Source organism: Colossoma macropomum, unplaced genomic scaffold (assembly GCF_904425465.1).
Source record: "Colossoma macropomum unplaced genomic scaffold, Colossoma_macropomum, whole genome shotgun sequence".
NCBI classification, from domain to species: domain Eukaryota; kingdom Metazoa; phylum Chordata; class Actinopteri; order Characiformes; family Serrasalmidae; genus Colossoma; species Colossoma macropomum.
Window position 1 is genome coordinate 30,522,981 of NW_023494789.1, and position 14,654 is coordinate 30,537,634.

The 14,654-nt window shown below is 39.5% G+C and overlaps 3 protein-coding genes across 5 annotated transcripts; 1 reads left to right on the forward strand and 2 right to left on the reverse strand.

Moving 5' to 3' along the window:
* Positions 1-823: 823 nt before the first annotated feature.
* Positions 824-7,784, reverse strand: rft1 (RFT1 homolog). 2 transcript variants are annotated; one of them, XM_036570901.1, is made up of 13 exons: positions 7,518-7,784; positions 7,342-7,427; positions 7,121-7,240; positions 5,979-6,168; positions 4,854-4,955; positions 4,614-4,748; positions 3,552-3,630; positions 3,416-3,466; positions 3,196-3,326; positions 2,968-3,112; positions 2,185-2,290; positions 1,856-2,105; positions 824-1,768 (listed from the first exon to the last, which is right to left on the reverse strand). In XM_036570901.1, the coding sequence occupies exons 1-13, from the start codon at positions 7,578-7,580 to the stop codon at positions 1,604-1,606; spliced, it is 1,623 nt and encodes a 540-aa protein (XP_036426794.1). In that variant the 5' UTR covers positions 7,581-7,784; the 3' UTR covers positions 824-1,603. The 2 variants fall into 2 exon arrangements, with proteins under 2 accessions (XP_036426794.1, XP_036426793.1); XM_036570900.1 differs by having other exon boundaries at positions 3,416-3,493.
* A 514-nt stretch (positions 7,785-8,298) lies between these two features.
* Positions 8,299-9,785, forward strand: cunh1orf74 (chromosome unknown C1orf74 homolog). The gene has a single exon (XM_036570906.1). The coding sequence runs from the start codon at positions 8,690-8,692 to the stop codon at positions 9,482-9,484; it is 795 nt and encodes a 264-aa protein (XP_036426799.1). The 5' UTR covers positions 8,299-8,689; the 3' UTR covers positions 9,485-9,785.
* Positions 9,786-9,921: 136 nt separating this feature from the next.
* Positions 9,922-14,346, reverse strand: sirt4 (sirtuin 4). 2 transcript variants are annotated; one of them, XM_036570905.1, is made up of 5 exons: positions 14,259-14,337; positions 13,985-14,102; positions 12,530-13,014; positions 11,939-12,233; positions 9,922-10,445 (listed from the first exon to the last, which is right to left on the reverse strand). In XM_036570905.1, the coding sequence occupies exons 3-5, from the start codon at positions 13,012-13,014 to the stop codon at positions 10,293-10,295; spliced, it is 933 nt and encodes a 310-aa protein (XP_036426798.1). In that variant the 5' UTR covers positions 13,985-14,102; positions 14,259-14,337; the 3' UTR covers positions 9,922-10,292. The 2 variants fall into 2 exon arrangements, with proteins under 2 accessions (XP_036426798.1, XP_036426797.1); XM_036570904.1 differs by lacking the exon at positions 13,985-14,102 and having other exon boundaries at positions 14,259-14,346.
* Positions 14,347-14,654: the final 308 nt, after the last annotated feature.

Consider the following 14,654-nt stretch of genomic DNA (forward strand, 5'->3'; position numbering starts at 1 on the left):
GAGTAAGTTACATAAATCTATTTCACCATCATCGACATTACATATAAAAACTCAGAGGACGTGTATGAACAAAAAATATAAACACAGAAAATATGCATAGAAACAGGTGGATTATGTAGTCCATAGTCCACTTATTTCTCCACATGCTTTGTTAGCCCCCTTTTACCCATTTCCTCAATGGTCAGGACCACCACAGAGCAGCCATTATTTGGGTAGTGAGTCATTCTTAGCACTGCAGTGACACTGACGTAGTGGTGGTGTGTTAGTGAGTGTTGCGCTGCTATAAGTAAATGGAACGAAAACCACAGCAACACTGCTGTCTGATCCACTCGCACCAGTGCAACACACACCAACACGCCACCACCACATCAGTGTCATTGCAGTGCTGAGAGTGATCCACCACCAAAATAATACCTGCTCTATGTTGGTCCTGTGGGGGTGCTGACCATTGAAGAACATGGTAAAAGGAGGCCAACAATGTATGCAGAGAAACAGATGGACACAGTCTGTAGAACTACAAAACAAACCCACCTATGTGGTAGATGGACCTGATAAAATGGACAATGAGTGAAGAGACAAGGAGATTTCCATAAAAAAGTGGTTGGTGTATGTGTGTCCTGGTTCCTACCACCACCACTGAATCTGAACTTTTAATTTCTTTGTTTACATCTCTAAAACTAAATTCTGCAAAATAAAATTAAAAATTTGAGAACTGTCCAAATGAAAGTGTGCAATAAAAGTCAGAAGATGTAACAGACGAGTCTGTCATTAGCCTGAAATCTCAGGATTTGGATAAAGGAACAGTATAAGAGGCTGACCACACTTTGACAGAAACCATTTTATTAATTTATATGTTTTCAGTTTTTTCCCCTTCCATATTTTCTTTCCAAATAAATGCACTGTATAACACAGCCAAAAATCAGCCAAAAAAAACCTATTATTTTACTAAAATCACAAATACATTTTACTATCACCACATCATCACCTCAATTAAGAATTAAGAAAACATCATAAAATTTTAAATAAAACTGTAACCACTCTCCACTATCAGAAGTCAATTTATTTTACTAATTGTAATAACTGCATACTACTTCAGGGTTCATCGTGAATAAAGGATAAGCACACTAGAAGTGAATAATTGTAGTTTCACACAGAGAGAACATTTGTAGATTCCTGCCTTTGGAAATTTGGTAAGTTAGTGCAGGAGATAATAATGGTTGGTTTTTAGATATGTAAGAGGGTCTAAAACAAAGAAAACACACAAGAGATCTGTTTTGTGCATTTGTACTTCATGGTTGAACATCCTAAACAGTCATGCACCATTACACATATTTTTTCATATCATTAGACTGTCTTGAAGGACAGTCTTTTTGAAACCCCTGTAAAAAGCCAACAGACATGAGTCGAAAGTATTTTAGGTATTCCAAAGTTTAAAAAAAGCTTGTGACCAATCTTAAGAAAACATTAAAAATGTTAAGAATATTTCTAGATTATCTATACAGTGTTCACAGATGCCTAAATCAAACAAGGCAATATTTGGTCCACAATTGAACACCAAACTCACAGCTGCTTTTTAATTCAAGGTCAAAGTTTTATCTTAAGTTCATGTGTGTTTCTTGCTGTATTTGGGTAGTAGCTGAGTTCTAATGAACTGAACAAGTCTGGTTTCTGTAAGAAACGCAACGATGACCACACCCAGTAAACAAACTGCTCCAATGGTGACGTGCGCCAGCCTTAGCAACCAGCCGCTGTCACAGCACAACATACGCTGAAATACACATAGAAGAAAAACAAATCAGATGCACTGATCTTACATAACAGACCTCACATAAATATTAACTGTTTGCAGCTTTACCTCTGAGAAGGCTGTGAGGACAAAGCTTATCGTGAGGACGATCAGCAGAGCAGGATGTGGGCGGAGTCCAGACAGAGGGGTGTGGACACTGTGCTGGAAGTAGCGGTGTATGTAAATTAGACTGTGCATGATTCGCAGACCCATGTTACAGCAGTTTGCCAGGATGAAGCCCACGCCCCCAAACAGCCAGGTCAGCCAATAAGAAAGCAGCAGGAAGGATGCAGACAGCCCCAGCATCACTAGGTTATACCTACAAACAAACCAAAATGATTAAGACATACTTGCATAAATAAAAAATAAATGTTTAGAAAATGGCTACAAAGACAAACCTGTCCACTTCCTCCTTGCTCATGGCAGCAAAGACAAAACACTCTGTTACACCATTGATGGCTAAAAGAAGTACGTAAAAACTGTAGCACCGCAAAAGAGAAGGCCCTGAAACAAGCACAAAAAAAACGTAATATTATATTAACATAAAATGCTAATAGACATCTTACTATCACAGGTAACTTCATACAGTCCTGTGAAAAAGTCAGAGACCACCCTTTATTTTTTTAATTTCCAATCAAAAGGCCTTCAAATACAAGTTAAAAAAGGTGAACTCTTGCAAATCAAACAAAGAAGTTGCCGATGTACTCAGAACAATAGATGGGCCACCACTGGGGTCCAGATCTAAACATCACTGAGTATATTTCGGATTATTTGGATTGTGAGAAGCAGAAAATCTAACCAACTACTAAGACTGAACTTTTTCTTAAAGAAAGTCTCCTGAATAGATTGAATCCTGTGCTAAAGGCAAAGGGTGGACACAACAAATACTAAAAAAACTGATACTATATTTTCCTTGTTGAGGCTTCTGCATAATCTTCCATTAAATGATAAGTACGTAACTGTTTTCTGCTGGTGCCAAAAAAATAAAAACCTGAACTTAAAGGCCAGTTTGACTGGAAATTCAATAAAATGAAGAGTGGTCTCTTGACTTTTGCACAGTGCTGTATATCCAAAATAGTAATTTTAGAAAAAAACCTTCTTAATATGTGACTTTAACAATGTCCAAATACTTTTTGGGGCCTCTGTATGTGTGTGTACATGTGTATGTGTGTTTGTTTTACCTGTCCCACTGCTCAGAAGTCCTCCCCCATACATATCGAGGGCCAGGTGAGAATACGAGTAACCAAACGCAGTGATAATCAGACCAATCAGGAGAACCAGCTTCAGCAGACATTCCAGTACATCTGCTGCTATGGAAACCTCCTCCTGTGGACCAAATAACACTCATTATTTCCATCCAAGCTCATACCTGATTGGCTGAGGGCAGGTGTGTGACTGGTTGCACTGACCTGTTTCTGCTGCCGTACGTCCCGCCCTCGCTCTAACACTTTGGCAAAGAACACATAGAAACTCTCCTCAATCGGCAGGAAGAGAAACCGAGCCACCATCGAGCCAAGATTGTTCACTATATCATACACCCCTAAAGAAAAAACAGACCTGGGGAAAGTGAGTCGAACTTACATAAAGGTATGACTTAAAGTTGCTTTCTATTAAGATGAATATACTCACCCTGGTCTCCAAAGTTGAGCACATTCAGGAAGGTCATTACATAACGCTCACCTGAAATATATATTTTAATCAAAATATCTTTGAAAATTGGGAAAAATGCACATATCAAAAATTTAATGCAAATTTAACACTTTACCTTCTGTGAGTATCTGTTTGAGGAAGGACTGTTTGAAGAAACTCCAAGTCAGTGTGGCAAGCTTCCAGTTTATCAGCAGCTACACAGACATAAACATGCATCAACTATCAGCATTTGTCTTAGAGAGGGTCACTCTTCATTTTTTTAAATAATGACATGGACTACAATGTACTGTAATAGTTTGTTTTAGCACTTGGGTCGGGTATAGTAGTACTTCAGCGAGTACTTTAGCCTCTATCTGCAGGCCCCCTAGTGGTCATTCCACCAGTGGAATGCTAACTGACATGCATATTTTTCTTCAGTATAATCAAATAATTTATTTTTTCCCAATAGGTTTGTTATCACATTAACTAGGACACTGTAGGGGGGAAAATATAGTGAAATTTTGTGACTCTGTGTTGAGCTACTAGTAAGAGGGGTGAATTGGAAGAGAGATGGGCAATATGGCAAAAAAGTAATATCACAATACTCCAAGACGTTTTCATAATACACCATATGTCACAATATTTATTTTTTCTGACATCTTATAAGTTGGAACAGACAAATTAGAGCCACATTTATAAATACTATCAAAACTGTGAATCCAGTGGTTTGTATTTAACATTTCACACACTGTGCTGCACTAAATTAAACCAATTAAACTGGATTATTTATGCTCTCTTTCTAATTAATCAGCTGAAATTGCAGGATAATATCCTAGATATGCTCAGATATGCAGATATGCATACTGTGATGTAATTTAATTAACAATAAATATTGTCATATTTCCCAGGCCTATACCCCCCCTCCAAATACCAGAACAATTCACACTTCTCAAGATGGCTATGATTAGATTTCTAATGACAGTATGTAACAGGGTGAAGACTCACCATTAACCTGCGTAATAGATCTATTTCTCCGTTCTAATGTGAGCTTTTTATGTTGTTTTACTCTTTGAGCACATATACAAAAGAATGCATCACTGATAGAATTGTTGCTGAACAAAGATTTTTCCTGTGGTACCAAAAGCTAGCAGATCACAGCTATTCCTGACTGAAATGAAGAAAAACATCAACCTTTTACCTGTCCATTCATTCTGGTGGGCAGCAGCTGTGAGACATGATCCAGAGGAAAGGACTTCTTCTTTGCCTCCTCAGAACCAAGGAATTGGAGGAAGTAGATGACGTAACAGAGAAGTAGGAATCCTGCATACACACACTATAACACATATACACACAGGTTACAAAGATACAGATACGGCAAGAGAAAGAAAACAAAAGACCACACACACATCTAACCTCTTACGTACACACAGACCCTCACCTGGGCAGCAGAGAATATGTAGAGACCCCAATCAGGAGCAGAGACCACCATCACCACAGTGACAAGACATTTAGCAATCATTGCTAAGCTTTCAGCAACAACCTGTAAAAAGAAGTTGAGAAACAATCAAGTGAGTTCTTTTATAAGTTGTATGGCACCACTAACTTACAAATTAAAGGACCTGTATCATGGAAAACCAAATTTTCCTTGCTTTTTAAATACAAGACTTGTTACAGTATGTAAACACTGTAAAAGTTTCAAAAATGTACTGGTCATTCTCATGCCCATACAGTCTATACATGACAGTCACGCTGCAAAAAGCAGCCCATGCATGTATGCATATTCATTCTACAGCATTTTAGCCCCGTCCATTCATGCAAAAGTTACACAAAGTGTTCCAGCACAGACTTTTTGAATATGGGCACAATACATGACAAACACAGAACAGAGATCAGAGGTCATTTACAAATGTCAGTAACAAAAACAGCCTGTTTAATTTTAAGTGATAAAAAGAGAGAAAATGGTCATGTAATAATTAAATATATAAGTGGGCCTCACAGGAAAATAAAATTAGTTCATGAAATATAACATTGACTCCCTTCTGAGCTGATCTTTGATCTAAATTCTAGATTAAAGGTACTCTTAACATTCTTGCACCAACCAAAATCTGTGGATGAATGAGGAAAACTAAACTGCAGCTACATTATGACATTCTCAAAGAACAGATCTCAACCTACAATAATGCTATGAAAAGGTCTAGACAGTCCAACCTCTGTAGTGTAATTAATAAATGCAAAGATAACACCAAAGTTATTTTTTCCACCATAGACTGACTAATTAACGCTAACTTTTCTGCTTGTGTGTCTCGTGGCGATTTAAAATTCATTTTCCAAAAAAAAAAAAAATGTCTCTCTCGGTATTCATCTTTTCAATTTGATCTGTCTGCCTTATAAGATTTTAAATGAATACTCATAATAATTTCTTTATCACCTGTCTGTAGAGCACTGAGCTCCCACTGGTATGAACCATGTTCTATAAATAACGATATTATTATTATTATAGAAGAAAATGTGGGATATGGGCCTTAGAAAGTAGAGTCAGTAAAGTAAAGACAGTCTCACTTGCCTTTAAGCGGACGAGCATGTGTGCGTGTGCAAGGACCCAAAGCGGCTCAGCCAGCAACTCCGTAAGAGCAGCCAGGCAAAAGAACCCAACAGCGGGGACATAATGTGGAACAGCCTCAGGATCTGGAGCCTGGAGGAGCCACCACCACACACATACCAGCAGCACACCCCAGAGACAACCGAGTGGGAGACTGAGAGCCAAAACGAAAAAATGAATTACTTTTCTTTTCGAAACAGCTGTGTAAGCTTTACATTTCATTCACAAAGATTTTATTTCAAGGCTGCTATTTTTGGACTGTTTCTACTGGCTAGATTCTTAATTTTCAAACAGCAGCAGCTGTTCATCATTTTATTCAGCATTACTGTCTTGTTTAAAGGCAGGGATAGTGATGTGTCTCTCAAATGATGTTTACCATGATTGACTATTTATTTCTAAATAAATTATTCAAATGGACTACTGGGTTTCCCTTATATAGTCAGTCCAGAGCAAAACAGAAGTAAAGTAATGAGTAATGCGATTTTTCCAAGAGGTAGTAATTCTAATACATTGTGAGGGCACACAAAGGACACTATTGCTGACTGAATATAACCAATGACAATACGTTTAGTTTATGAACCACTTCAAGTCAATGATGAATCAGCAATTGTACATGTAGATTGGCTAATGTACATGTAATTTGCATAAAGCTATAACTGCTTTGATTAAGCAGCTGGGGGAGGGGGCAACACCTGCAGGTGCTCCCATGTGCACCACTTTCTGAATTTCTTTCTTTCTTTCTCTCTCTCTCTTCGAGTTTTAGCTGGCTGATTTCTTTCTTTAAGTCTTTGCATGTGAGGTTATGTGTGTTTGTGTGAATGTGATAACCTATTAAGATTCTTTGTCTTTATTTTTATTCATTCCTTTAATTATGTTTCCTTTTTCATATTCCTGGAAAAATATAAATATTAATCTTATTAAATTTTATAGTCTATTTAACTTTTGAAAATCAATGTGTGGTGCTCTCTTTTAAGTTTTGGGGTATGTTGCATCACAGAAATTATGAATGGATGCTTTTCATGCATTTCTAAATTTTTATCACGCTGTGATAAATCACCCAACAGCCCGCCGTAAAGAGCGCAGTGAAGACAAGACTGAATACTTACGTGAGCCACAACAGGTTGATGACCTGCCTCCAGTTACGCTCCGCCCCCTCACCGCTTAGACACGCCCTCCTGAACGCTTCTCTGGACAGGAAAACCAGCGTGGTGTACAGAAGCATCAACCTGAACACAAGCGCTTTACTGAGTCTCAGAGTAAATGTACAACATAATCAGTAACCACGATTAACCAAAGTAGATAAGCCCAGCAAGTACTGCCGACATACCTGACGTTTACTACGCCTATTAATTCCTTGGACACGAAGCGCAGTGTAAAAGCATTCAAGAAGAAGGTGAGCAGGCGGAACATCACCTAAATATGGAAAAAAAACGCAATTCAGGTTACGGTTACTGCTATACCTATTTACATGTAACTTTATTCTAAACGGTGGGACGTCAGTACCTGAAGCAAGACATTGTAGGATGCAAGAGCTGATGCACTCTTGAGAACGTCCTGGGAGCCCATGGTAAACTTCTCAGCTCTGCCCTCACAGTTTAGAGCAGGAAAACCCCACCAGGGGCAAATTCGCCTTTCAGATTATGGGTGTATATGTTTATCTGTCATTGTAAACATCAATACACGCGCTGCTGTATCAGCAGCGATTACCTAAATCACTCACAACGATCCTAATACAGCTGACATGCTGGCAAAATACAAAACACGGTTTACTTCCTGATCACTGAAAAGATACGTTCTTTCATAATAAAAGTTCAGAAGCTTAACCACTACCGAAAATTCGCGGTATAAAACATTGCGAGCGGAAATGTTCATGGACATTATATTTTGTATATGTGTGAACTGTAGTGTTTAAAACAGTATATCCCTAGAAAAGAATAGGTCAGTTGTTCCTGAGTCCAGTCCTAGTACACATGCACTGCACTTTTTGTGTTCTTTCCTGCTCAATGGCAGCTTAACTTTTAACATTACTTTTTTTTAGATATAGTGTGTATGTTATTTTAATTGGAACGCTTTTCTAGTGATAATCATAAGCTCCCAACACCTGATCCGAATAATTAACTAATTAAATAAGCTCTTCCCGAGGTAACAAATAAAACTAAGAAAGAGTGCAGTGCACGTCGGCTACAGCAAAGATGTTGGGAAACACAAGAATGGGTTGTATTATACTGGAACATTGGGACTATTATTTTGACGCGTGGTTACAACGACGCGACTGAACATTTCGAACAGGAAACGTGTTGAGAAGCAAAGCGGAGCTCAATGTTAACGTTTCTGGTAAACGACATAAAAACAGTAAAGCAGATTTTTAAATATATTTACTCTGTTCTAAGTTTAAGACGTCTGTAACGTTGCCTAACCTGTTGGTTGGTTAGCTAGCAACAACAGAACGTAGCTTTTACAGATTTTTTGCCCATAACTGTGATTAAAAAAGAAGACAAGAAAGATGTGTGAAGATGTTTATCTCAGCTTAAACCACACAAGAGAGTCCTGATCCAAATAAGTTTTATGCCTGTTGATGAGCATTCCTGAAAGGATAAGCCATCCATGATTGAGTTTATGGTCAAGGCCGTTCAGATTTATTTGTGTTCATAGCTGGTTCTGGAGAACGAGGAAACATGGTCAACCCGGCAGACATTTTTATCTCAACTGCCCAGAAGTTCCTGAGTTGTGGGAATAAAAAGAAACGACTTCCTCCATCATCATGCCTTGATTTAGCTGTCCAGATTTTAGCAGTGAACCTGGGACTTAAACCAGCTATTTTGTATGACAGCAACGCTGCATCTGCGGAACAAATCCTGCAGTATGTGAACTCACTAGAGGAGATCGGATTGCTGTCTAGAGCACTGCAGATAGTCTCCATCGATGGGAACACTCTTGTTGTGAACTCTGAGCTGATGAAGTCACACCTGGCAGAACTATTGCAAAAAAGAAGTCTTATCACTTTTGATGTTTGTCCTTGGAGAGAGCAGCCAACCATGAGTGGCATGGAGAGTAAAACTGAGGACATGGTCAAAGACATCTTGGCGTTCTTAATGAACAAAGAGGAGACTCAATCTTCAGTCAGTGTGTTGGGAGAGGAGCTGTATGGTCAGTGGAACTTGTGCACTCTTTTTGGGATCCTTTTGGGCTATCCTGCTTCTTACTGGTTTGATCAGTCCCAGGGCTTTGAGAACTGTCTGAGTATGACACCACTGGTGGTGAACAAAGTTTGGGTCTGCTGGCAAACAGGTGATGGAAAGCACTGCAGTTGTATTTACTCTTTCAGTGTTCCTGAAATACTGTGGTCAGAAACCTACACTCACATAGAGCAGTGGACCAAGCTTTTGAGACAGAGATTTAGCAAACAAGCTGTTTTGACTGAGCTCCATTTTTCAAAGGAAACAGTCATTTTGCCCTCTGTAACTTTGTGAGTGCTTTTTAAAGTTCCCTACACATTTACTTGAACCTTCAGCTGATTTCAAGGCTCTGTATCAATAATAAGACATTTTGAAGTTATTTAAAAATGTATTTATTTCTAAGGTAAAGACATCTTCCCTGCATTACATGGCAGCATTCAATAATGGAGAACATTTCATTTAATTCCAAGGAATATTACTAATATTCATTACAGTCCAAATAATGCCCCAGGGTATATGTCACAGGAAATACATCCTCTCTCTCATACACAACTGTGTTATGACTCTACAATAAATATATTTTTTACATGTTTAATCTCTTTAAACACTTCAAAATGAATCTGTGTCCAGTGACCTTTCTGTTGGGTATATAACAGTCAACAAACTGGTTGAAAAATTTCCAAAGGGCTTAACAGCACTATCCATTTCAGCACTATCCTGACGTCACCTATGTGTGATGTTCATTACCTTGATGTTACCATGTTAACCTGAGTTGCAAATAAAAATGGGCTCACTGATGGGCTATAAAAGCCAAAGATATAATTGCATTACCCACAGACTACGTTTTCCCAATTTTCCATCATTAATTCGGCCCGGTTCCACATTTTCACTAAATAAAACCATTAAAATTCAGTTATGGTCAACAAATCAACCACAATAAATAATTAAGCCACTTAACAGCTCTAGTGTTTTCTGTTATTTCCATACTGAGGTAGAGCCCAAATGTTTTACAGGAGCAGCCATGAAGTAAAACAGTACAGACTGAGTGAAACATGGTTTCAGAGTCAAAAGGCAAGCACGAAGTTCCATCAGTTTCTCCATCTCAGGTGGGATTGAGGGTTGGAAGCACTTCTCCGCAGCGTGCACTCACTTTAAGCTCAGCAAGGTGGTCAGCCCTTGTGTCGCCAATGTTCAGGATAGCCACTGGGATTCGTCTCTCATTGGCCGCTAACAGGAAACGGTACCCGGAATACACCTGGACATAACAGCAGGTTTGGTTTTAGTACATATATACACCACTCTACCCAGGGGTAGACAGACATAAAAATCTGCACTGGCCACTAGGGCCACCAAGCCAATTCATCTTGTGGAAAAAATTAAGAGTTTCTGGGCAGAATAATAAAAATGTTTATTATATATACATTGTAATTACAATTTAGAAGCATGATTCTGTGCCAAAAATGACGGGTGTTGCTTTGAAAAAGGGAATATTTATTAAAAACTTTACATTAGTAAGAACGTTGCTGTTGTGGTGATGGCAAGTGAAACTGTTATAGACACTACTTGAAGTACACTCTCTGGCCAAAAATATAACTACACCTGACCTTCACACCTATAAGGGCTAGTATATGAGCCCCTTTATGAGCTTTTTTCAAAACCATGGGCATAAATATAGACTTAGCCCCTTGTGCAGCTCTACAGGCCTCTGCTCTTCTGTGAAAGTGTTCTAGGAATTTGTGCCTATTCAGTCAAAACAGCATTTTTGAGGTCAGGCACTGATGTTGCATCAGTTGTTACAAGCTTCAGCACTTGGCAGCCCTGCTCTTTGAGTTTGCAAAGAACCACTTTGTGGCTGAGCTGTTGTTGCTCCTAGACATTTTATTTCTCAATAACAGCACTTACACTTGACGGGGGCAGATCAAGCAAGGCAGAAATTTATGCTGGCTTGTAGCAAAGGTGGCATCTTAAGACAGTGTCACATTTAGAGTCACTGAGCTCTTCAGTACAACTCATTCTACTGCTATTATTTGTCTATGGAGATTTTTATACACCTGGAACACCTGGCTGAAACACCTGGAGTCTACATACCTTTATAGGTGAGAGAAGTGAAATGTGGCTGTTTGTCAGACCGTTAACCCAGCATGCAGGGATCCATCCCACTCTCTCAACAAGGGCAAACTGAAAAAGCTCTTCTTTTTTTCTTTCTTTCTTTCTTTTCTTTTTCTTTTGCAGAGTCAACAAATGTGTCTGACAAACATTAAAAAATGTTTGGTTAGTCTCCCCTGGATGGTTGATTAGCCAAGCTGTTTAAAATAGTGAGGTTTCTCAGTCAACTACAATGACAGGTAAAGAGCTTTATATTCAAAGGCGATAGTTTTCCAACATTGCTTAATACGAAGATTACATAGCTGTGCTAATATCTCAGATATGCAAACTTATTTGTTAAGACATCATCTAAATGTGTCAAAACGCTAGACTAAACTTAACCAGTCTGTTACATGTTACTGCTGCTCCTTCGAAGGTGGAACGGAATAATTTAATAAGAGGCTGGCGAAGAAGAAGCCAACTTAAGCCTCGTGTAGGAAACATGAGTTGCAGCAGCTACTTCACACCACAGGACTCAAGCAGCCTCTAAGTGCCAATTCTGAACAGGCTAAACAAATAACTTGCTCCATAGAAGCAGTTAATTCTTTTTGCGCAAATGTTCTGAATGATTCAGTATGAGCATCAGTAGCAATCAGTGCTCACCTGCAGTGAAGATCCAGCTACAAGTACAGCATCACACTCAGCCAGCCTGTCGTGCACAAACTGCACAGTCCTACGTTCAACTGTATCGCCAAAAAATGTCACTTGAGGTTTAAGGATGCCGCCACAGGACTGGCACGCCGGCACCCTAAAGTGCCGCACCTGTTCGTCCTCCAGCAGCACATCTCCGTCTGGTGCCACTGCCCCTGCACTTGCCTCCCAGCCGGGGTTCAGAGCAGCAAAGCGCTTCTGCAGCTCCTCACGGGCAGTCAGCTGACCACAACCCAGGCACATAACCCTGATACATATATACAAAATACCAATCAAAAGTTTGGACACACCTGGTGTTATGTAAGCTTTCCGTAATCTTGCATGCTTTTATCTAAATGCTTCACTTTAAATGCTTGAAATTTGCTGCTAACACCAAAATAAGTAGTAACAATGATGCTTATGTATGAAACCTTTGAATGAGTGCTGTATATTACAATTTAGGATTATGCAGGGTCTCACTCATAATGTGCTCTTAAAATGAGAAAGCTCAGTTTATGGGCTGTTTCTACATAACTACTGTAAAGGGTAAATGTTTTTTCTTACCTATGAGAACAGCCGTGCAGCTCAGTAAGCCTCTGCTGTCCTGCCTTTGAATGTAAAGCATCCACATTCTGAGTGACAAGCCAGTGAACTTTGCCCTTCTCCTCCCAGTCCCTCAGGGCATAGTGAGCTGAATTGGGCAGGTGGGAGGAGAACTGTGGCCAGCCCACATAGTTCCGGGCCCAGTAGCGCTGCCGGGCTTTTGCGCTGCGCAGAAACTCTGAGTGCTGCATGGGCCGCCGGTCTGTCCGTGCATAAAGCCCCACACCCTCTGACCGATAGTCAGGGATTCCTGACTCAGTGGACAGTCCTGCTCCAGTTATCACAAACAGACGTGAGGCTCGGGTTACAAACATCTGGAGCTGCTCCAAAGAGCTCCTGTCGACTGAGCTGCTGGCTGGAACAAAATCCAGAGCACCAACATAAACAGAGGAGGCCCGTTTTCCTACTGCCAGACATGGAGGCAGAGATCGCCATGACAGCAGCATCTGGAAGCACACTCAAAGTTAGACTGTACTTAAAAGAATAGTCTGTAAAATAAAATTAATTAAAAGTTTTCTCCTTACCCCAGTTGGAGCCGGTTAGCCAAAACAAGTTTGGAATCTGAAGTTTGCTTCTTAATTTTGCACTGGAGCTACACGGCTAATGTTGCTAAGTAATGGAAGCTGATACCCCAGTAATCAGCACTGTGCAAACTACTATGTGTAAATTGTTCAGTAATCTCGTACAATTGTGGTTTTATTTGAGATTACAAATGTGGTTTCTGACACTCTGTGACATACTGTTATCTGAATTAATGAACAAAACAGTAATTGCGACCAACTTAGTTGGAACTCTATAGTGAACTGCCTATTTTATAGCCAAGTAAAGGTTTAAGTTAAAACTTAAGACTAATGTCTTTGCAGATCAACTACATTTGAGCAAAGGAAAAATCATGCAAACTGATTTTTTGTTCTCGCCCAACTTCTTCTTTAAGGTGTGGGATTCCAAATGTACCAAAATGTAAGAGTGTCTTGGTTTGAAGTGAATTATTAGTACTGGTATATCCACCCTTGTTAAAAAACACCTTACTGACTCTCCATTATAGACATGGAGTTAAACAAGATTAATGCAGGATTTTTCTTATAAATATGCAACTTGACAGCCTGTCTCTAAAAACTAGCATTAAAACCAAACAGCACTGGATTTATCTTTTAAATAGGGTAATAGGCCTAATTCTAAGCTGGAAATGTGCATCATGACAAACTCATATTACATTATAATAAGACATAATCAAAAGAAAACACAAAAAAGTATTTTATTAATAAACGGTCACCCTATGAAATACAATACATATTCATAGCTTTGTGTCAGTGATTAAAATATACCCCATTTGATAAACGTCCCTTCTTGATGAATAGGCTACACTGTTCTTCCTGGGGTGAGTAAAAGCAGACTGAACACTCAGAATGTGCTTACTAGATGTCCTTTTGACTGAGTCTCATCTCCATGAGCTCAATAACTCCTTCACTTCGTCATGCTGAATTCGGTTGTATAGAGACATACCTGTTCCTCACAACACTGCATAACGTTCAGCCTGCTTGACACACAATGACAGTCCACATAGGTTTTGTTAACCAGCTGAGTTTTGTCATTTGTCAAGTCCGGTTGGAGTCTTACAACTGACGTCGTTTAGGTCTAGTAACGTTACATCCAGAATCTATAACAGCAGCGAAACAAAGTACAAACTTACCGATACAGAGAATTTTGTCCACATAATTACTCAACTACGGCGCTCACATTGCTTGAGTGTTGTAGTGGGTCACCGAAAGACATTTCCGCCTTTACATGTATGAGTGCATTCTGGGAAATGTAGTTCTGTAGCGTTTCGGCCGCTTCTGTCTCCATGCTTGATACAGGCAGGCGACAAATCACTATTAAAACCGATGGTTTCTGACTTATTTGACCAGTGGTCGTTCGCCCCGTGTGGATAAAACACTCTTAAACGCTTAGGGACCTGAAACCTCATTCCAACAGGGATTGGAATTGGATGTCATGTCTGGTAGTCGCGTAAATTCACATGCTACGTCATCTCTGGAAACGTATTTAGTGAGACCATAAGTTACAGATCAGCCAAAATGAAGGAAAG

Excerpts from the sequence above, each read along its gene's own strand:
- sirt4 (XM_036570904.1), bottom strand. The coding sequence starts at position 14,282 with ATGTGGACAAAATTCTCTGTATCG. Across the intron at positions 13,015-14,258 it reads GGACAAAATTCTCTGTATCG|ATGCTGCTGTCATGGCGATC; the intron begins GTAAGTTTGTAC and ends GTGTGCTTCCAG. Across the intron at positions 10,446-11,938 it reads TAGCTGGATCTTCACTGCAG|GTGTATTCCGGGTACCGTTT; the intron begins GTGAGCACTGAT and ends TGTTATGTCCAG.
- cunh1orf74 (XM_036570906.1), top strand. The coding sequence starts at position 8,690 with ATGGTCAACCCGGCAGACATTTTTATCTCAACTGCCCAGAAGTTCCTG.
- rft1 (XM_036570900.1), bottom strand. The coding sequence starts at position 7,580 with ATGGGCTCCCAGGACGTTCTCAAGAGTGCATCAGCTCTTGCATCCTAC. Across the intron at positions 7,428-7,517 it reads CCTACAATGTCTTGCTTCAG|GTGATGTTCCGCCTGCTCAC; the intron begins GTACTGACGTCC and ends TTCCATATTTAG. Across the intron at positions 1,769-1,855 it reads TCCTCACAGCCTTCTCAGAG|CGTATGTTGTGCTGTGACAG; the intron begins GTAAAGCTGCAA and ends TGTGTATTTCAG.